General features: G+C 36.1%; 1 protein-coding gene and 1 long non-coding RNA gene across 10 annotated transcripts in view; one reads left to right on the forward strand and one right to left on the reverse strand.

Moving 5' to 3' along the window:
- The window catches only part of LOC131776365 (neural cell adhesion molecule 1), a 29,094-nt gene extending 6,102 nt beyond the window's left edge, over positions 1 to 22,992 (reverse strand). The window contains exons 1-16 of one of the 9 annotated variants that reach the window (XM_059092535.2): positions 22,922 to 22,992; positions 20,121 to 20,193; positions 15,812 to 16,114; positions 14,389 to 14,661; positions 13,359 to 13,661; positions 12,716 to 12,852; positions 12,012 to 12,177; positions 11,294 to 11,563; positions 10,308 to 10,595; positions 9,039 to 9,338; positions 7,701 to 7,724; positions 5,949 to 6,053; positions 4,432 to 4,503; positions 3,645 to 3,683; positions 736 to 942; positions 54 to 84 (exon numbers count right to left, since the gene is read on the reverse strand). In XM_059092535.2, the coding sequence (XP_058948518.2) occupies positions 54 to 84; positions 736 to 942; positions 3,645 to 3,683; positions 4,432 to 4,503; positions 5,949 to 6,053; positions 7,701 to 7,724; positions 9,039 to 9,338; positions 10,308 to 10,595; positions 11,294 to 11,563; positions 12,012 to 12,177; positions 12,716 to 12,852; positions 13,359 to 13,661; positions 14,389 to 14,661; positions 15,812 to 16,114; positions 20,121 to 20,178 (2,576 nt within the window). In that variant the 5' untranslated portion in view covers positions 20,179 to 20,193; positions 22,922 to 22,992. Of the gene's footprint in view, positions 1 to 53; positions 85 to 735; positions 943 to 3,644; positions 3,684 to 4,431; positions 4,504 to 5,948; positions 6,054 to 7,700; positions 7,725 to 9,038; positions 9,339 to 10,307; positions 10,596 to 11,293; positions 11,564 to 12,011; positions 12,178 to 12,715; positions 12,853 to 13,358; positions 13,662 to 14,388; positions 14,662 to 15,811; positions 16,115 to 20,120; positions 20,194 to 21,182; positions 21,264 to 22,921 lie in introns of those variants that run through there. The other 8 variants (XM_059092534.2, XM_059092537.2, XM_059092538.2 and 5 more) reach the window with 8 other exon arrangements.
- LOC131776366 (uncharacterized) lies at positions 1,266 to 6,684 on the forward strand. The gene is made up of 5 exons (XR_009339532.2): positions 1,266 to 1,303; positions 3,635 to 3,812; positions 4,131 to 4,170; positions 4,456 to 4,522; positions 5,585 to 6,684. It is a non-coding gene; the product is annotated as an uncharacterized lncRNA (long non-coding RNA).
- Positions 22,993 to 23,405: the final 413 nt, after the last annotated feature.

Below are 23,405 nucleotides of genomic sequence, written 5' to 3' on the forward strand. Positions count from 1 at the left end.
CTGAATGCTCAAATCCTGAATAAAATTCGAAATATAGGAAAGATAGTACTCACTTTTCCATTTCGGTGGCTTTTCCATCTTTATCTGTTCATTAGACAAAAAGAAGAGTACATTCTTTATTCTTATTATCAGTTCTAGTAAATATGAAAATTTTGGCTTTGACTTGCTTTTGGTTAAGTTGTCGTTGACCTGCTGTGTTAATGCAGCATTTGTAAAAAAGCTGAAAGAATGATGATGTCGTGACTTGAGGAAGAGGGACTTGTTACGTAACGTGTCTTGTCACGCAACGTGTTCTTTGAGTGGGGAAGTGTGGGCGTTACGTGACGAATCCAAGTGACGAATATAAAGGAAACTAGGGACACATCAATGGCTCAAGCATAGGAAGGGAGGGAGACTTGCAGAAATTGCTCTAAGTTAATTTCCAGGTTTACTTGAAATAGTTATCTCACGTTTGGCTCATTTTGGAAAAAATTTCTCACAAATTTGTATTTGCAATCCACGAGAACATTTGTTGTTCGTCGCTATCCTTGCTTCTTTTTGGTCTTTTCATTCCATTTTGGTGTTCTTTTCCCCTATTTTACCATCATTGCTGCTTCCTCAGTTTACGATTATATCAAGGGAAAAAAAAGAATTTCTGTGACGCTATTTTGACCAAAAAAAGATGGTAACATATTTGCTTTAACGGTTGGACACCCAATCATATTTACTTTATAGAACTGTCCTGTTAATACTTACAGTCGTCCTTGCCAGACTTGACACCTTTATCGCTGCCGCCGCCTCCGCAGAAGGCCTGGTGACAACAGAAGATGATCCCGCAGGAATTGAAGAAGCAACAGAACAGATCGATAGTGATCAGGACAATGAGTATGACAGCCACCACTATGCCGGCGATAGCACCTGATCCAAGGCCTTCCTGAGTACGAGCTCCTACTTTGGGATCCACTACAGTAAAAGAAAATGAACCAAAAAAATATTTCTTCTCTGTTCAAAAAAAAAGCTGACTCTCTCTTGAACAGCCACAGCATAACCACTATTGTGAGACCACAGCATGCTCACTCCGTGCATGTTAACCATACTGAACTCTTCGTTAGTAGAAAATCGTTGAGGTTAGTATGTTACTAAGTCCAAGCCCCGTCGAAATAAACAAAAAGGCGATGAAAAATTTTATAAAACCGAGTTCCTTCGTAGGATTATCTTCTTCAATTTTGTGAATAATTCCTCACCCCTGCCCGTGTCGATTGCTGATAGAACTGCATCCTGGGAATTTCATAATGGCGGAATCTGAAAATTTCCTAATGTTGAGGTAAGATGATGATGTTTTCGTGTCGTCTGGGCCCATGGCTGTTGTTGGATAAGTTAGAGTATACTACAGCGAACTATATGCAGTAACCCAGAGGGTTTTGGGTGTTTGGGAAAATTGCGACAAGGAAACAAAATATTAAAATTTTGATACGAAAAGTCAAGAAGTCGATTTCGAAATTAAACTTTGTGACATGCACATTTATAAATCATTTTAAGACGTACTTAATTATGCATACTGTTGTAAAGATACCCAGTGGCCTTGAAGGGTTTCTCAATACCTGAATACGCGAAATCCTAACTTTTAAACAGTAAGTTGTTCTGATAAATTTTTCTTAAACTTCCAATAATTCTTCCGCCACAATATTCGGTCAGTTTTGTCGTAAGGTTTGGTTTGTTACAAAGTGTGGTTAGAAGGTTTTGTTAGTATGATGTTAGGTTTGCCAATCCCTATTTAACTTCGAGAAGCTTGTGTAAAATTCTGCCTTTTGTTTCATTTTGATTCTTGAATAAATTTTGAATGCTCATTAATCTTGCAATGCTAGTGGGTGCCCTAGAATAATGAGATTCATTTCGGGAGATCTCTTGGAAAATGCCAAGGAACAGTTGCTTACAAGAAAAACCCCTCATTTTCTTGAAAAATTAACACAGCGATGGAAATTGAAATACTGAAGAAAGCAGCTAATGATGATTCCATTTTAAGAAGACATCTGCGTTGAAGAGACTATGGAGATTTTCTTAAAATTGCAGATGGTACTGACAAACATGCTGAGTACTTCTTGTGCAGGTGGATGATGCACTCAGGCTCACATAAAGATGTCTTCTTCACCACCAAAATAATAAGCTGCAAATACAAGTGGCATTGATGTAAAATGCCTCAAAATCATGTAGAATTTAGTTCAAAACCAGCTCAAGACTTCATGCCAAGATTTGCTGGTTTGATTTTGCAAATTTTCACTTTGCTTAAGTGGAAGATTAGATGCAATCTATATGCATTGCATCAGATTAGTTCATTGTATGTTATTTCCCTTCAAAATGCAAAGACTTTTAATTATTTGAATATTGCAATTTTGCAATAAATTTCAATATTAGCCAAATGGTTAGTGTTTATTACAAGGTGATTATGATTATATCACTAGGGTTAGCATGTTACAGGATATTGTATTTTTATTGTGAGTAGATAAAAATGTTATTGTTTTGTTCAAAAAGTAAGGCTGAATATTATTTACTGTAAAAGATTTTGTTAGCATTAATTTTCTCTGAGTGGTGTATTAGGGTAGTTTTGTAGTATTTGGAAACCCTTTTCTGGCTACTGTGTACCTAATAAAACTTTTATTACTTGAGAGAGGAGGTACTTATAACTAATTTACCAACACAAGCTTTGCAATAATTTTTAAAATGATATTTTAACAATAAATCCTAAAACTTTTTAATCTAGCAAAATATTAGTATACTCCTGTCAACCTATAATGTCAGCTTTTAAGATATTTTAAAGTGAATATTTTTCAAAAACAAGAGATTAAAATGAACTTAAACATATATTTTAGTTTAATTCAAGCTTAAGAGGCTGTTTTAGAAGCTAAAGAACCTACTGGTCATTAACCCTTTCACTCCCACAAGTGACCAAGACAGAATTTCTCCTCACAATATCAATACAATATCAAGCAGGCAGGTGATGAGAATAGAGAAGAATGTCAACCATGGGATTATTAGTTGATCCAATACCAAATTCTCTGAACTAACATCATAAGAATTGTATGGCAGATAGTAAGGAGAATTACTGAATAGATCTTGGGAGTGAAAGGGTTAACTTACAAAGTTTTGAAATTCTTGAAATACTTCCACATTGTAGTCATCCTCACAGATACGTGACAATCCAAATTCTCATCATAGAATTGTATAAATGTTTGAAAAAAACTATGGCTCATAAATTTAGCTTAAAATCAGTGGTGTGTTAAAGGGTAAACTTAACTTTATTTTATACATGTACACATGAAACATGCCCTAGGAGAGGTGATAGTTACGATTGATAAACAGTAACTAACCACTGATTCCTAGTCTGCAGATTAGAACTTTTGATGGTTTTCTCTCTGGTACTCTTGCATTTCATTCTTAATTAGCCACGTAAGTTTCTTCTAAAATTTGTTATATATATTTTGTGTTCAATTTATCAAAGCCTTAAAGAATTTTTGTGTTAGATCTTAGCTACCCTGTGAAAGGTCATTTAAAGATTGAAAGCAAATACAAAGCCAAACAATTTTGTAGCATTAAGTGAATCAGTTATCTTTGTTTCCTTCTGATCAGTAAGCCCCCCTTAAATTGTTTCATTGCACAGGTGAACTTACTTGCTCCAGGAGTAGTTAGTGCAGTTGGTTTCACAGAAGCTAGAAGCGGATTCAAAGAAATCAGGAACATTCAGAGACTGGACATGCAACTTTCACCATTTTTAAGAATTTGATATTTGGTTATGGCAAGATTACTGGCTGAAGATGACGAAGGTAACAGGGTGAAAGGTAGTGTACATGTGGAGAATATCAAAGGAAGCGAAATGAGATAGGTTGAACGATGAATCATGAATGCCATTTGTGAATGGATGATGTTTGACAAAGGTGGAATAAGGGATTCACCCATCACAGAGGGAGAGACTCAACAAATCACATTTTTTCAGATTTGGTTTTCAAGTCAAGTTAACTTTGTCATTGTCCTATTACTGTGGACAAATTCTGTCACTCCCATCTGACAAGAGCATAGTTTCTTTTGAGACATCCTTTTTCATTTTTTTTTTCTTTCAATCATTGAGGTCTTTTGTTCTCTTCTTATTTCTAACCTAGGTGAAAATAACACAAGAGTATTCAAGTGAATTTAGCCAAGGTAGAAATCTGCTCTTGTTAGCAAATAATTGTGTAATTGTTTCTGTTTTAGCTACCATATCTAAAAATGACTTCATGTTTTTCTTGTACTTATGCACACTGATTTTTAGCGAGATAAGAACCCCTCTGTATATCTGATACATGTATGTCAGATGTAAAACATGCTGAAGAGGTGCAGCGTAAAATTGTTTCTAGAGAAGATAAATTGTGAGTACGCATGTGTTTGCGCATGAAAAAAGGATTTAAACATCCAAAGACTTACAGGGTGCTGTTGTTTTTGGTTCAGAAACCTCAGAAAATGGTGATTTAGAAGAAGGAGGACGACTTGGAGTAGCTATAACAAAGCTTAACAGGTTAGTGGAGCGGGGTATTGAAAAATATTCAACAGAAAAAAAAGCTACATTTCATAGGAATTTTCAATATTTTAACCTTGAGGTTGATATAGAAATTTGTATGGAAAAGCAAGTAATGCAACATTGAAGTAAAAAGGAAATGGTTGATGATTTTTCCTTTTACGAAATTAGCTGTGATTCCAAGTTATTTATACCAATCGATGACTGTAATGGATAAAGTAAGTAATTCATTGTGACTCTTGAAAATTAATGTTTGTGAATTTTACCTTACAAAATTACAGATGATTCTGAATAATAAATGAAATTTGATATGAATTACTGGTTTAGATTTGGAGCTGTGTTAGTAGATTATTATTATGATGTTATTTAAGCTCAGCTCTTCCTTTGAGCACAAAATTGACGAGTGGTAATTTAAGAAAAAAACAAAATAAAAAGGCATGGTGATCTGAATTCAAGAAAATAGTGGAGAGAGAACCCAAAAAAAACACATTCTGGTGAAACAATTAGTGAAAGTGGCACAGAGAAAATGAGACTATGGAGAACATGTAACTAATTTTACTTTAGAAGTTATGTTATGTTTGACTTTTGGTGTTATTTTTAAGTAAGCAATGCTTGGACTTAAATTGATGAGTCAATAGAAGTTATAGTTGTTATAAACAACTTATTTTGAGGATGGATATGACTTTCATTGTTTAATTAATATTTTCCATCTGAATAAATGCAATTTATGGCTGCTTTATCTTTAAGACTTAAAACTAAGCTTGTTTCTTTGATTTTAGCAATTATAAATGCAGTACTTAAAACATTCAGCTGTCTGCCCATTCTCATGAAATCAATTCTAGGACAGACACTGGAAAAGACTCTTTCAAAATGCACATACCACTTATGGTAATAAATTTTTTATACCTAAACCTAAAAATTTTATTCATTTCAGTTGTTCTGTATTAAATAGGAGTATAAAAATGAATGATTGTAAAGATGTACTTTCAAAGAACAAGTACCACCAAAATTTCTCTCTTGCAAACATAACACAAAGACAATTAAATCACTCTGAACACCTAGACACCAACAGCAAGACAAAGATACACTACAGCAACACAAGAAATAAAAACCAATTCAAGTCGTTGTGTATTAAACAGAAGCAAATACTTAAATGATGGGAAAGATGTATTTTCAAAAACAAGTACCACCAACATTTCTCTCTTGCAAACCAAAACACAAAGACAATGAAGTCACTCCGAGCACCTAGACACCCACACCAAGACAAAGATACTCTACAGCAACACAAGAAAAATACCACCATGAGAAGTTTTAAGTCAGGAAAGTCAACCAAGCTTAGATGAGACTTGAACAGACTTTGTATCTGAATCTGTTCTTGAACAGATTATGGACCTGAATCATGATTCAAATAAGAGACTCCACTTACATGTGGTCACGGTTTGTTTGTTTTCTGATGTGAGTGGGCTTGAAGTGGGGGATCCCGTGCTATAGGAGAATGTGGGGGATCCAGTGTGAAAGGATTGCACATTAGCTACAAGGGACAATCAAGCCATCAAGTTAGTACAAATGAATTAGAGTGTAGACCTAAACTTTTTTGGTATATGTTTTTTCTGGAAATGTCAAGTACAATCTTTAAGGTTGAGAGCCAGTGTGCACAAAGCAAAGACCTCTTCTCAAGGAAAGAAAAATGACCAAAAACAAACTTGATTGAACCAAAACACAGACCAAAGAATCTAGATGTACATTTGGCATGTTGTTGTGAAACCTCTTGATTTTTTAATAAAACCACTCAACCTACTACCACACCCAATCTGTAATAACTTTGATACATTCAAAACAGAAAGGCAATTTCTATTGCCTGTCAACCTCCAAATCATCTCACCCCATATGGGCCTCATAGGAGAAATTAGCACTTCATTGGGAGTTACTTAACCATTTAACCCCCAAAAGTGATTAACTTAAATCTTCTCCCTACAATATCCATACATTATCCAGCAAACAGGTAATGAGAACATTCAAAATATAAGGTAGAAGCTGCCATCTTGATCTAGCACCAAGTTCTTGTGACTAATTTACAAGGAAATGTGTAGCAGCTAGAGGGGAGAATTAATGATCAGATCTTGGGAGTTAAAGGGTCAAAGATAAAACCTGCTTAACAACAGCACTTACCAACAAGGGATGCTTTTGTTGGTAAAGAGAGAAAATAAAAGGGAATTGTGGATTTAAAAGTCACATTGAAGTATTTCAAAGAAAAAACTGCACATAATTCATGGACTCTTGAAGCATGCAGCTCTAATGAATAAGGAGAGTTAACAAATAGAGAATCAGACAGACAGCTTTGAACTTGTGGTTACATTGCAGCTGAACACAAAGTAGTTGTATTAGATTATCCTACAGTTTTAATTTATCTTGGGCGATCTAACCTGTGATTTTATTATTTTTTAAAGAATAAAGGGTAAAATAAATTCTGCCAGTATCATTATTTATCCATTTATCCAATATCAAAAAAGCAATGCTTATATTTATTTGTTATTTTTTATATATTTTATCTAAAATACCTCCAGTTGATAATTACAATTTTTAGAATTTATTTATGCCGTAGGGAAGTCTTTTAATTAAAAAAAATTTGCTTCACCATTATTATTATCAACAAATACCTGGTAGTGATTACGATAATGAGTTAGAACTCAGAAAAATATGGTAAAAAAACATCTAATTCTTTAAAATGGAATGGCTGTGGCTTAAAGTATCTGCTTACTAACTTGAAATTTCTGTCTGAACAAAATGTTTACTAGGTTCCAAACATTGGAATGCAAACTCTCCCAACTGTTTTCTGTGCATTACCCATGGTAATTACAAGGAGGATTTGGCTAACAATTAAGAGTGTCTTGAGTTTGCAATCATTTTCTTTAATAATGTGTGATTCAGGGGTGTTATTGTGAGGAGAAACTAGATAGTTGTCACTCTTGGGAGTTAAAGGGTTAGATGATATGAAAGGTGAATCCCAGTTGAATTGGAAACAAGTGACATTAAAACCTTCTTTTAAGTACCTTTAAATTCTAAGGAGCTTAGTAAATACCGTTTTATTTTTAGCCAACTGAAAGAAAATAATATATAATATATTTATATATATTATAATAATAATAATAATAACAACAAAATATGTGGGTGCACTTACATTGTGTGGAACTTGTGGTGCTTGCTGAATTATAAAAGTTCAAAAAATAAAACAGGTTTATATCGTGTTTATAATGTATTTAATTGGAAATACAATTATTTTAACTATAATTCAAATTAAACTTAAAAGTGCATTAATTTTGTGAAAGAGTATCGTGGATCTATGTATTTCAGAAGCTGGGTCAATTAGATAGAATCATGTTAAGAAGTTGGTAGGTGGTTGTTCTAAGAATATCCACATTTATCATTTGATTTAGTGTGTTATTCACACATATTCTGGATTTATTGATGGCTGTTTGTGCCCAAGAAGCAAAATGTTAAATGTATGTCAGTTTAAATACGAGTAATTGTGAGTAACAAAATTATAAAGTGTGTTAGTAAATGAAACAAAACAGTGCGTGATAAGGGCAATAGTTATGACGTAATTCAAAATAAATTAGCAAGAAATCTCGCATTAATGGTATGAAGATATTTTTTAATAAGTACTAGGTTAGTGAGATAATTTTGCTAAATGTGTGAACTCTGTAGTATATAAATTGATAACTGATAATTGAGACTGCTTTAACAAGGCTGTGCTCTTGACCTGATGAAGGGCTATGATACTCAAAACATTTAGCTTTAGAAACTCTTTACAAAGGCCAATTTACATATCAACTCAGTTGCTGAAATCAAATTATCATGTGCTCTTGATGTGTTGCCTGGAATCAGATGGATCAGCCATTTAACATATACTTGAGTACAGTATGATTGTTTACGCTAATTTTTTTGTGTTGACTGTATGCTAGGTAGAGAACTTTTCTTTTATAGTGAATTTTCCTCCTATTTGATTATTATTCTTTCATCATATCTTTTCAAATGTGATTTCAGAAAAATAAGGCTTTTTGAAAGTTAAATTGGTACCCAAATGGTAAATTTTCTAACTTTTTTTTCATCTAGGTAGAGGTTTTCTCTGGTTGATATTTAATTTACCTGGCCTTTGATCAAATTGCACAGTATAGGTACATATACTCTGTCAGTAATTGCTCTATATCAGAATGCCGTAGAAAGTCATCAAATCAGAGATGGATGTGATGACTTCACTCTTCTGATAGCACACAGAGCACTGCCTTGTATTTTTGATCCAATCTGTAGTAAAATGTTTTAATTGTATCTATCATCACTTACATATTTTTTGAACTGAAATGTTTCCAAATTTTCCACTTATTTTTAAGTCCTTCAAAATTGCTCATGATAAGTGAACCCTGTGGTTCATTTTAATCAGGAAAAAAAATCTTTTGCTTTGTTATACATATTAAAGACAGATAGGAGTACCTTAGGTGAAGTTGTGAATATGACTTACCTGGTTCTTGTGTTGTATTGAAATCCTTGGTATCTGCCTCACTATCACCTGCTTCGTTGACTGCAAAGAGTTTTACCTCATACTCTGACCCATAGTCAAGACCAGTAATCTTGAATTGAGTTTCTTGGATGTTCTCTTCTTTACTCACTTCTGTGTTGGCATTTATGGGTTTCTTGCGCCATTCCAGACTGTATTTCAAGTTTGGATCACCACCATCGTCCTTTGGCCCTTCCCAGGTTACAATGAAGTCTACATCAACATTCATTTCTGTGTTGGTGATGGTGGGTTTTCCAGGCACACCTATGTATTTAAGTTGATTGTCTTAGTATGCAGTGTTGTGCTCAGCTTCGCTTAATTTTTTTAACACTAAACAGCAAATCTTTCAAGTGTTCTAAGTTCATCGTAATTGTCAACATTTCATTAAACATTTGATGTTCTTGTCCCACAAAGCAATTAAATTGACTGGGTATAAAATGGTTTGATTACCTTGAATACTCAAAAGGCATTTCCAATTACTTAGATTCAAGCCATGTTCACACAGCTGCAGATGAATTTGTAAAAAAGAAACCTTTTCTCTATTGTTAAGCTCAAGAGACCAACAGCAGATCAGTTGGTAATCACAGAGGTCACCCCTTTTATATCTTTGCTGAATGGTTTTAGCCTTACTTTAAACATGCTTGGGGATGCAGGCTGGAAAGCCAAATGCGTAGTGAGACACAAGTTAGCTAAACAGAACATGTAATTGACTCCAAGAGCTATAGGCTGGCAGCAAGTTAATTTGAAATTATGTAACATACAATGCAACCAGGTGGACAATCAGACATGGCTTGATGCTACTCTGGTTTAAAGACTTAATGATTGTAACCAAGAAGTTAAAATTCATGGACCCAATGTTTTGCTACTCCTGTCTAGTGCCTTCATCAGGGGTGATCTAACCACTACAACAAGAGGTCCTTTTTATATGCATAATAATTAGCTGCCCTTTTTTCTCATGAGGTGTAAATAGGCTTCAGGTAGTAAGCCACCATCATAGCAATTTAATGGAGCGCAGGTGGAGTTGATATACTTGGCTTCCAAACAAAGGCACTGGTGGTAGTGTCAATTTGTGCTGATAATTTTAGAATTATCCCACCTTCTGTGTTAAATGCACTTCCTATGATTCAGGTGTAAACTGTTCAATTCACCGTTATCAATATATGTTGATAGGTATAAGTTGCAACCTTTGCTACTATACAGCCCTGTAAGCCTTTTTACAGTTACTGTACTCACAGAATTTGTTGGTTCTGACAGAACGTTTCACCTCCTGTCCTGTTCCTGGCTCACTGCGTGCTTTTATCCTCACTTCATAAGTAGTTTCTGCTGTAAACTCATAATCGATCTTGTGCATCTCTGCAGGCCAGTCAACATTTTTGCTCTGGAGTGTACTGTCATTTGACAATATTGTTATGACATAATGGATGATAGGCATGCCACCATTGTCCAATGGTTGCTTCCACATAAGAGTGATGCTGTTGCAAGTTTTCTCTGCCTGAACATCTTGAGGTGGGCCAGGTGGAACTAAAACCAAAAATTTTGGTGAAAAAAAATGGTACATGTAACCTTTAATCACTGATACTTACGAATTTTGAAGGGTGTAGTGCTCAGTTGCAGATTTAAATTTTTTTTTTTGATGGTGGGTTATGTTTATGACTCTATAAGACTTCCAATGTTCTCACTACCTTTTGAAAAGGATTAACACTTCATAGGATTATCAGTATTGAACAAGTGCTCTTGTTAGTCAAACAGAGTATTTAAATGAGCGGCGAGCACAGTTTTGACACTACAGTTTGTGTAAAAGAATGATTCATGGGAGCCATAGAGGAGTTTTTCTGTGTTCACATAGCCTCATCTAAAAACAAGGTGAATTGGGAGAATGCAAGGCAGTTATGGAAACCTTAAACACAGTAAAGTGTTTGCAATACATCATGATTAGTTTAGACAATCTAAACATGAGGAATGGAGCCTCTTGCTTAGATGTAGTATGTGTTTAACATGCCGAAATGTGTATTTTTGAATAATCATTTTTGGTAGCTTCTACATCACGATATTGCCCTTTGAGATATTTGTTACTGGCATAGATTTGGTAAATAGTTTCAAAACTTGGTAGCAAGAAGTTTATCATATGATATCCACGGAAGTGTCAACAATTTCATTCTTTCCCTGACTGCCCTGTTATATAAGGAAGTTGAGTGGTCATGTAATCTTTTTTTGTATACCTGCTTGTTTCAACTCCACCATATAGTCTGCTGTTCCTTCAGCATTCTCTGCAGTGCAGTTGAAAACACCAAAATCATCCTCAGATAAAGGAGTGATGTCAATTGACACTGACTGGTTTCCATGAGCAATCTCTGTGCCATTTTCAGAAAACATTTTCACTGTCGGAACTGGATATCCATAGAAATTACACGTGACTGACACAGGAATCCTGTGTCCCACAAAAGAGTAAACTGGAGAAGGTGACTCAATTGAGTTGATTTTTGGCATCGCTGAATGGAATAAAGAAAAACGTTGCAAATTGTTTTATGAATGATAAATCCAACTCATCAATTCAAAGAAGACATGACTATAAAATGATTCTGGTAAGTTTAAAAACTTCTAACACTGATCACAAGATATTCTTTCCTATACATGGTTTAATACATCATCATGTTTACTGATTGTGGGAACTAAGAAATTATCAACTGGGATGTATTGTAATCCCTTTTGGAAGCAGTGCAATTGCATTGTGTTTTGGAGATCGAAGAGTTTCTAATTGCTTTGAAGAGTTGTGGCTAAATTTTGATGAATGGAGCCCTTTTTTATGGTTTGTGAGTTGTCTTTGGAACATGATGATAGTGAGTTCACTTTAGCTCAGTCAGAAAATGCTGCTAATACAAAATCCACCTTGATTTTGTGTGAAAAAATAAGGCAAGGTTTGTGCATCAGACAACTTACATCTTACAAGTAGTTCAATCATTTTCTTTTCCTCAATAACGGTATCGGAAGTCAAGTTGCGGGCACCATTTCTTGCTATGCACGTATACTTTCCAGAGTTTTGAACTTTCATTGTTTCAAATACTATTTTTGCAGTGATTTTGTTGCTTTGATCATCCTCTGAAACCTGAAAGAATGAGCCAAGCCCGTCAGGTGAAGCATAATACTACCATATAATTTTTCAAATGTGTATAGACCATTACCACAGTCAAGGAAAAGCCAAGGCAAAAGGCCAGTTTACTTTTAAAGTTAGAATTCTTAAAACACTTGCAAAGAAATCTTTAGTGTGATCACAGTCAATGGAGGGTAAAAGGGGAAAATGTCAGCTGACAGGGAAGAGGGTTTGCACAACTAGGACTTCCCCTTCCACTTCTCCCCCTCCACTTGTACCCAAGGTTAAGTTAAGTTAAGTCTGATAGCAGGACAAAAGGGCCAGTGACAAGTCAGGTCAGGGAATTTTTTATTTTATTTTGAGTCAAACTATATGGGTTGAAATTTTTTTTTTTCTTTTTTGGGGGGGGGGACAAGGTAAAGAAGGCTCACTTCCCAAAAAACGGTGGCTGTTGGATAATTTCTGGAAACAAAAGGGTAAATGTGCAGGTGTTCATTATGAGTTTCACAGAACAGAGAATTCAAATGAATTGTAATGATATCAAACACATTACCGTTTGGCCTAAGTAGTAACTTCCAAGGTAGTACCATTCCACTGTAGGTTTTGGAGTACCTGTTACTGAACAGGTCAACTCAACTCTGTTGCCCTCATTGGCTATGATATCATCCATTGGATCAATTGTTGGTGGAACTGAAAAGGTAAATAGATTACTTGTTGGTACAGATGTTAACATGAGTTGCCTGGCTTAGTCTTTCAGTGAAAGCCACTTAGCAGTGAGCCACTACTATTTACAAGGCTTTATGTGAGTTGTTGGTAACATTCATAGGTATTTTTACCAGGAACGGCCTTTTTTGTGGTAACATCTGCTTATTCCACTGTCAGCAGCCACTTCTTTTAACAGCTTTAGAAACCCCTCACGTTGTCAATCTTTTCAATTTAAACTTACAAATACTCATTGCCAAGCCTTGTCTTTGATTAGAGACATCCACTTTAGTCAATTCTTACCCAAGGATACAACACATGGGTTGATGATGGGCCACTGGAGCTCAAAATGAGACCTTTTAGTCCAGCATTTAAAGCACACTAGGCCAAAGTGTTTCCCTTGGTATTCAACATTTATCTGCTACCTAGTATTAACTGTGTGTCATGTGTACTTGTTTTATTTACTTGGGATAACTTAAAGCTAACCAACTTACCATCAACACTAGTGATCTCAAACAGCTGAACATCTTCCCCAGCTTCATTTGTTGCTATGCATCTGTATTTTCCTGCATCCTCTGGCTGGATATTTGTTATTGTCCATGCATTAGGAGTTGGATGTGTGTATCGTGGATAGTGTATCACCTCCACTTGTTTTACCTTACCCGACCACTCAAACCACCACTCAATGTTTGGCTTGGGATAGCCAGACTCAACATCACATAGGAATGTTGCATTAAAACCTTGTGTTAATCTTCGGGATACAGGATTCCCTTTGGCCTTATTGATTTTTGGCATTTCTGAAAAGAAAATAATCACAGTGTAGTATTAATGTTATGTAAGGTGACTTCCATATCAGGGAACAAAACTGTCTGCATTTTATTGCCGGCAAATGATTGGAAATCTAAAGATGCTGTCAGAAAATGGTTTAAGGACCTCAGAGACAAGATCATCATGTACTTGAAAGTCAAGTTTCTGAGAGTTGAATATTTGGTGTCAAAGCTAAGGCATGGGGAGAGGAACCCCCATTTATAAATTTGCTGAAAAGAGATCTTCAGCTGTTTGCAAACATTTGAAAAATGACCAAAACATTTCTAAATTCTGATAAAGTTTCTGTGAAAGTTTGAGCAGGTGATCTTTGAAATGTAGATCTTTAGGTTAAAATCCAAACAAAACATTCAGAAAGACACCATTTACATCAAACTATCTTTTTGAAACAGTTACTCAAGGAGCTAAAATACTTTTAGAAATTACAATAACCAGTAATCTTTTTATCCATACATGTAACAACCTATTTGATACACAGTTATTTTTCATTAATTTCTGCTGAATATCAAGACTATTTCTTTTTGTATATTATCTGAACAAGTTTTTATTTTTTATTTTTTTGATAATAACAAAATGATATTGAAATGATGTATGCTTGGAAACGTTTATTATTATAATAGTTTTTTTTTACATATAGTTCTCAACAGATGTACAAGTTAGGATTCCATTAAATTTGCCATTTAATTCAAAGGGACGTACCAACAACTGTCACTTCAATGTGAGCCGTGTCTCCTGTTCCAAGGGTCACTGTGCAAGAATAGTTTCCTTCATCGCTTTTCTGGACTTGTGTGATGACTATTGATCCTGTGTAGCTATCCAGGGATCTTCTTCCACTTGGGTCAGGGAAGGTCACCTCCTGTCCATCCTTAACCCATTCGTAGGTAGGTGAAGGGAAAGCAGGTACATCTAGTACTATGGTCCCTTTTTCACCAATTTTAAGCGTCTGTTTTTTTTGGACCCCTCCTATCTCAACTGTTGAAAGAAAAGATTGTATTTCAACTTGTTGTTTTAGTTTTGGTGCCTAAAGCAGTTTGATTTACAAACAAGCTTTTGTTTAGTACTTAATTGAGGGTCTGATGGCCAAGTGAACAGGTTTTTGTGGTACACATTGGAGTTCAAGCACCTGATCACTTGGTCAGTGGCTTTGGTTCTTGGGAAAGATTCTATTCACCCGGAAATTATCAATCAGTAGAGGTACCAGCAAACTTTCAGGAAAATTAGCCAGATGCTGGAGGTTTTATGTGATGGACTAGCTTTTTAGTTGAGAGAGACAGCCATACACCTTAGTACTTCATGTCAATAGTTTTAGGATAAGCTCTAGCATTGTGAACTACCCTCTTGATGCCTTAGAAGACCTAGCACAACACTTGCATGTAGTCGCTGGGTTGGATTAAAGATTTATCAATTCTAGGCCAACTATACAATATTTAAAGGAGCTCAATAATTATTTTTCCAGTCACATTTTTTACTTTGGTGGGTCAAATGCTGTGGCTAACATTGGTGTTCTGTGAGTTCTTGTAAGAGTGCACACACATCATTCAGGTTATTGTACTTTAGGTAGTCCTGCGTAATTTTATTAATTCATACCTAAAAATTTTTGAAATTGAGAAAGAAATTGTCATTAATCACCTTCAGTACAAACAAGGAAGGTTTTATAGATTTCATTGTGAATGACCACTGTCGTAAAGATTAAGTAGTGTAGGGCCTAAGGGTTCTCAGGTTGGCTCGAGAGAGATCCCATTTATTTTTCTCGAGTTTTGTGTATAGGTGTACGACTTTTTAGAGTTTTCATACAGTTTAAACCAAATAATGCTGCAACATCTTTCATACATGCACATCTATGACCATTTTGTGAATGGAAAGATTTCCCAAAATTGCTTGACCCAACAGCTGTGATGCATTTCCTTTGAGAGTGACCAGCATCCAATTTCTCCTTAAGTTATCACCCCTGAATCAAACATTTAGGTCACAAGAATAGAGAAATGATCATCAACAAAAGGAGGTCTTGGTTGTTAAACAAATTCTCCTTATCAGTGCTAAGGAAATGTTTAGAGAACAGTATAGAGGATGTGCATTCTGATGCACCATCCAATGTTACATGAACTTATAAGTAATTACTCACAGTCAACTTCAAGGATAAAGACTGCTGAACCAATTGATCCTTGACAGACATAATTCCCTCCATCTTGCACAGAAACATCCTTTATTGTTAGTTCATAAGTGTTTCCGGTCACTTTGACACTTTTGCGATCTATGGTCTGTCCGTTTTGAATGTTAACGCTTGGTATTGCTGCTACCCCTGGTCGAGCTGGTTTTGATGGTGTAGACCAATACAAGAAATCTTCTCCTGTCACCTCACATGATACTCTGAAGTCTCTTCCTTGTTGCACTTTGAAAGTTTTTTGGGGTAACGTCACTGTTCCATCTGTGAGGTGCAAAAGTGAAAGAAAGTTTTAACCCTTTGACCTCTAAGAGTGACTAGCATTTCATTAATCCTTACAGTATTCCCCAGAATCATGTATTCAGGTCTTCAAAATAAAAGAAATGACTACCAGTTAAAGAGGCTCTTGATTGTGAAACAAATTCTCCTTGTCAGCATCTTATAAAATTTATGGAAAACTGCATAGAGTGTGTGCTTACTGACGTTAGGGTGTAAGGGGTTAAAATGCTCATGACCCAGAAGCCCCTCTGTTGGAGCTTTGGTGGGTTTCAAAAGCAGGAAGTGATGAGGAGTTTCATAACTCCCTCTTTGAACAAACCACAACACAGTGACCTGGATAGAGCTCAAACTCAAACTTAACATTCTGGATCAAAGTCACACTGGGCCATTTCATCTCCATTACAAGCAAGAGGAGAAAAATGGAAACAATAACAGTGACTTTATTTCTATTTGTGTTGTTTAGTGCACTTCACAATTGCTTCTAGCTGTGTATCGAACGATGGTGATGATAATGATGTGTAGCTCTGTGTTTGCCGAAACTAATTTCAAGGGCGTCTGTTTAGAACCTGAAGTTTAGCAAACAGACAAACTAGTATTAGTCAGTATTACACTGATGGTAGCAGGCAAAGTCTAACCCCTCTCCCCCCCTTCCAACAGTCTGTTTCAACTGGTCAAAGCCTATGGCTGAAATATTGAGGCAAATGTAATTTGAATTTGGAGTCTGCCTTAGGGATCGACCATGGCGAAAAAACGTTGCATTTGACTTTGTACAATTAGCAAATACATATTATTCTTCTTCTCAGAAAACCTTTTTGATTCATCTGTATCTTGTAAGTTAAAGTGGTGACATGCTTAAAACTAAACTAGTGCTTAAGTTTCTCATTTTTGTTTAACGACGAATTAAACATTTCCTCTTTATCTCGTACATGAAATTTGATCGTTGTTGTGAGCTTCACACATGTTGCGGTTCAAATAAAATGCAGCTACCTCACACATTATGTGATTTCTTTTGCAGTTTCTAATACATTTTGAATTTGATATAATTCTGAATTACTTTAGTTTCCGATTTTCATATCCTTGAATATATTTTTGTAGTTGAAAACAAATGTTTTGTTTCATGGTTTGCTTTTTCTTTTTAATATTCTAGTCACTCTAGGTTTTTTCGGTATAGTTCGACTAGCAAATTCCATTCAGCGATCAAAACTGTTTATATTTACCGTATTTTAAGTCTGAAAGAGTTTAATGAAGCGCAATTCTCATTAAAAAAATTATCATACACAATTTATGTTGAAGGTGTTGTATGTTACTGTCAATAAAAATTTCAGTGGTAAATGTTAATCAAGAAATTTATTTTTTAGTCCTTTCTTTCCTCTGGAAAGAATTTGTATGACAATTTAGTTTGTCATTTCAAATGATAAAATCTTGAATTCTCGTAGATATAGCTACGTAGCTGTCAAAGGATTTCAGAGCTGAAAGGAGTCAATTTCAAATTTCGCTGCTAAAATAGCTTTACAAATAAATGCTCAAGAGAATGTCACCACTTACTTAAGGTAGATTTAACACAAACTACAGTGCGGATAAATGATAGTAGAGGAAAAGGAGAAAACAGACAAGTTAAAAGTTTCCTTTCAACCAAAACAATAGTCAGGAAACGTCATGTTTACAATTCCTTTTTGTGTTGAATTATCTAAATATGCATTCACACGTAGAGTATGCTGAATAATAGTAAACAGAACTAATATGTACTCAATTTGCTATCTTTCCTTTTTTAACTGCTAATTTTTATCCAACTGATGGAATCTTGAAAAAGATGGTGTTTTTATTGCTCTTTCGCTTTTTCTTTCTCTCAGTTCCCAACCAGTTCTTATTCGTCAGGTGTCAGGTCTCGTGTTTTTCGCCTTAGAATGAGCTAAATGTTTCGTTTGATTATGTTTTAGTTATATAAGCTTCTGTGTTAGACTGTTCGCTGAACCCACGGAATGATCAGTAATCTAGTGTATTTTAGTCGTAGGGGAATTCCACTAACATGCCAAGTTTGTAATGCTTCTAAACAGAAAGTTATCGAAGTTTGTGACAGATCATTATATCCCAACTTGTATAATTATCAGCCAAAATACTGAGCGCATGGTGGAGTCAAGCAAAACAAATGCAAATGATTCAAAAAAATATCTCTGTATTATACATATTTTTGGAGTGGCCTTTTGCGTGCGTGAGTATGTTCGTTACCTTCGTCGATTTTTTAATACGAAATAAATCTCGCGATCTTAAACTAAAATGTTTCTATGCCTCCATCGCTCTTCAGACGCTAGAAGGGCTAAACTCACTCATCAAGTGAATGTCTCTTGGCTAGAGAACAAAAATGTTTGCGGAATTCGAAAATTGTGGCCCAATATTTAGTTTCAAGACGAATATTTTCCCAGTATCATCATGAACAAATCCCATTCGCGGCCACATTCTTGTTTAATCTTTTATGTTGCTGCACACATTTCAATGCAAGCGATTTATTCTCAATCGTAAACAAGTTCAGATAAATGTAGCGGTAGATCAGATTCTTGCTCGCTAGCAGAGTTCAAAACTTTGAGCAAATTGCTCTTTCCCAAAGCTGAAAAAATGTATCGTTGTCCTGATTCCAACTGAGATGAGACGAAAACGAGTTGAAAAAGGAAACTTGATCTGTCTAGTGAAAACAGAGAAGTTAAGAAAGTAAGGCACAAATCAGGAACTTGCTATCTCTCTATGTCGTGATAAGTAATAACAAATGACCTCGTCCTTGAAAATGGAACTTAATCCTTGTGCTCTTGAGCCGTAAGTTCGACAATCTGTTTATTGAAAGTTGTGCAAGTTCTATCGATAAACTTTCTAAAATTCGCGAAACGCAAGTTTAGTTGTTTGAAATAAAACGTCTGCCGTGAGGCGCCCTTTTGCACCGAGAACAACAACATTTTAACAATGAGGCTATATTGCAGAATACGTGACGAAACTCACTCCACTCCGATACTGCTCAAGTATTACATGACGATCACGAATGCGTCGCATGCCGCGGGTTTTTACAGAAAACTGTTTGCCGAGGGAAGTTTAAATCCAAAAAGAAACAAAAGCAAAATGTTGCACAATCCGCAAGGAATACCTTTCGACGACTCCTGCATAACTGGTAAACTTGTATCGGCAACAAAAATTAAAAACAAGTTCCTAGCGAAGTTAATACATGATCAGAAGTGCACCCCTAAACTATCACTGCGAAAATTTACTTCAAAACGACTGTCTTCGTCCACTAAATAAGGGCCAAAGAAAGTGAACACAAACATTTTACTTCGCTCTAACCTTACGATTGTTTTAAGCGGTTTATTTGAAGCAAGACAAAGAGCTGCGATAAATTCGGTTGACGCGCTGAGTTTCAATTTCTGATCGCAGCGTTTTAGCATTGAATCACTCGAAAGTTTCGCAGTGGGCGAAAAATGAGAAATATACACCCTGTGAAGATGTACAGTATGCTTCGTCAAACAAAGCAGTACGTTCTCGCTACAGCAACCTCCTGGATACTGTAATGAGAAAAAGTTAAATTCTTGATTGTGATGCTGAACGTGCATTATTCCGATCGTTAAGGGTCGAGAGAGTGTGATAAAAGACTAAGGGAGATTTCAGTCAGATTTTAGGGCTCAAATTTCAAATCAAACGCGAATGGACTCCTGGGGTCCTAGCTTGGTCTTGCCTCTGCCGCACAACAGCAATCGCGGCGATAAAATGAATGCTCAGTGTTCCAAAGAAACGAAATTCAAATCATTCACATCTTGTCAAGGTGTGGCATAAGAAACGAAAATTCGACACGGCTTTCCCGTGCTAGAGTAATCGCACAGATCTTGAGCCAAAGTATGAATATTTTGGAAATTTGACACCTATGAGCGGCCACCATTTAACAGAAAAAAACCGTCTAGTAGAGAACTACCAAAATAGTTGACACGCTTATTTACAATAGGTTCGAACACACACTAACCTGTACTAGTAACAGTCATCGAGCACAGGGCTCCGATCAAAAGTAGAATCTTCACCATCACCGCTTCCCGTACCTGGTGGATTTTCAACACAGGAGCACAAAGAACTGTTAGATATTCAAAGAGGTGCTAGACTTATTAACAACGTCCAGAGAGTACGGTTTTCCTGCAGTGCACAGTGCACTTAATCACTGAAAAGGATCGAATACAAGGGGTCGCGCACACGCTGTTTAATTGCGCAAGCGCGCTCTTAACGAACGCCGAGACTTCGCTGCATATATTAGCTTTCAAAGATCAAAAGGCTTGCGTATTCGCTCGGGGAATATTGTTGACCCGTTGCGGAAGCTGTTGTTTGTAACGAAATTTGTGTCGACACGCTAATGCGTCTTTTATTGTGTATTGATTTGAATGACAGGTGACTGTGTCTTAATATTAAACGAAGACAGCGCGGCCTGGTTAGAATCTGATGTTTCTTATGTTGTCCTTAAAAATTTTGCCTCCCTTTTTAGAGTCAGACTGGGTTTGACAAGTTCTAAGACGTAATGGCGATTGTGCGCTAATTGCATTACTATCAGCATAATCCATTCCACCTGCGTGAGCTTTTATATATTTGGTCTATATTTTGCTCTGTTCATAATTTGCGGATGCTATTTTACAAAGACTGGCACCTTTGGTAGAAGCGGCTTTTCATTTTCCTACAATTTGCTTTGATTTTCTCGTCATCACAAACTCGAGACAGACAGAGAAGAATTGGAAATGATTTTATGACGCCCCCTTTTAAGTGGGAAACCGAAGAAAATCGCTTTTTCGCCCGCCCTGATGGATTGAAAGTTTATTGTGTTCTTGACCTGTTTTCCCAATTCTAAACGTTTTCTACTCCCCTCAACTGAGGCAAGGACGTAACACTTTGAACTCATAAGCGGGCGACAGAAAAGGGATTAATTCTGAGCCACTCAAAGTCAGTGTTAATCATATAGTGGCGTGTGGCGGTCACCAGCAGAGAGGACAAAAGCTATAGCGTATTTAAACCTCAATGGAAGCGTGAATCTACTTGAAAAGCTTACCTGAAGCATCAAGATGCTAAGCAGTGTCTTAAAACGCCGATGAGAGCAGCAAACTAGCTGCGGTTTTCTGACCGAGAAATTCCAGACAGGGTTGTTTATTTTGTGATTGACCAAAAGATATATTTTGATCACGAAAATCATATGCATCTTAAATAGCCAATAGCTAAGGTGGAGTTTAGAATTGGTTGCCTTGCTCTGTTGTTTTTGGTTTTTATTTCCGTCGGATAAGATATAAGGGAATTCTTTCAAACAGACACCAACTCGAAGTCAATGAACGTCAAAAAAATTATTTTTTCGACTTTCATTTTTTGAACCTTTAATTTGACAAGACGTCAAACGTTTTCATCTTTTGAACCTTTACTTTGACAAGACGTCACACGTTTCAGGTGTGTTTTTTTTTCACTTATACGTATAATCCCAAAGCCTCTGGGATAATTATGACTCCGACTCTGATAAGTGAGTAACCTCTTCAAGGAAGCTCTTGAAGTGTCTTTTAGAAATCTAAAACAATCTCGACTTACCATATTATTTTAACACATCTTTGGTTTTAATTATATACTAAGTGATTAATATAAAACTATATTTATCGTCCTTCCGATAACTGTGGAAAGCCTTCACACATGAACCGCCGATGCAATCTCTCTCTCAATTGCTATTCTAGTTCTTAATTGTTTACTTCCTCTAAACATATAAACAGAATAGTTTTTCAGCGTTAAAATTCAAACTAAAAGGGGGTGCCTGGATAACTGAACGAAAATGTGCATCTAAACTAAAATTTGCCAATTAAATTGCAAGTGCGAAGTTTTAAATTTAGCCGAATCAGCGAAAACAAATTTTACCTTTCTTTCAAGTTAAAAGGGCAGGTTTTATGATAAGGAGTTTCTGGGAAGTTATGTTTACGTGTTTAATTATTCACGTGAAGTCAAATTAACGCCAGGCTTGCCAGAGCGATTGAAAGTTGGAATTCTAAGATAGTTTTAATGTGGGCTCTTAAATTATTACGTTGTTTCCCTCATAGGTATTTGAATACTGTTCGAAACAATAGCGTCCCAACTGCTAAGCGAAGTTCATTACGTGCTGTTCTTTAAGAGATGCGATCCGCTTCAAGGTTTTGCTTGGGGTAATTTCTTTTACATAATTTTACACTTATTTAAATAACTATGTTCTCATCTAATCGATTATGCGTTTATTCACACGCACACGTACAAGTGGAATGTGCAGTTTCATTCTGAAAAACGTGACAACGAGCCTTCATTTGTAATTCACAAGCCAAGCTACTTGACATGTATAGAATTGTTTAGAATAGACTTTTGTCTTCCATTTTAAACAAGGTCTTAATTGCAACAGAATCCATTTTCCAGAGTCAAAAGATCAGATGTTACGTCAGTCTGTTGATAAAGAACTCTGGTGTTAAGTTTCCGAGGTACAAGCCATAGTGTCTTTTGAAGTCTGGTTTCTCTGTTAGCGTTAAAAGCTGTCTAATGTCATTGAAATGCTACTTTTTCGGCTGTGCGTAGATTAATATATCGATGACTCCTTTGTGTGTTACACAAAAGAAATGCTAAGTGGAGTTTTTGTGATGGAGAGAGGTCAACTTTTGCCCAGCAAACATGCTCTCACGGACAGTGCTTCCAATTATGTTTGTTCCCCCCGGGGCAATATCGTGCGGTGTTTTTCAGAACTTTTTTCTAAAAAACAGTATGCTGTTTTGACGTTATACTGCATTGAACAAAACTCACCAGTAGCTGCGATTCACAGAGGCGCGAGTCGTGAAAGTTTTAGCTGCGGATCGGTGACCTCTGCGGTTATCTCAGCAGCAGTTGTACTGCCAGAAAACTCGTTGACTTTATTACCGCTGTCTTTTGTAAACGCCACAAAGAGATAAGATAATGAAATGATCCACCAGGGCTTGGCGGAAAAAAAATGTCAGCAAAGATAAATGCCTCTGACGAAACCAGATCTAAAATATGCAGTAAAAGGCCGCGCTTTGTTTAATTAAAGGTTGTCCAGTGAATACCATGTTGCTAGGTGATTTTAACGTGCGTGATATGTATGTCTTTGATTTCAAACGTTTAACGGCATCACCAAAATTTGCAATTGTTTCCTGGGTTTCATTAGCTCCTATTCAATCCCTGATGAATAGGCTGTTGATTTTAGGTTTTATGGTGACGCCAAAGCTTGGCGGTTTTCCTTGCGAAGAACCTTCGGTAATTTTCATGTATT

The sequence above is a fragment of the Pocillopora verrucosa genome, chromosome 6 (genome assembly GCF_036669915.1).
Source record: "Pocillopora verrucosa isolate sample1 chromosome 6, ASM3666991v2, whole genome shotgun sequence".
NCBI lineage: Eukaryota > Metazoa > Cnidaria > Anthozoa > Scleractinia > Pocilloporidae > Pocillopora > Pocillopora verrucosa.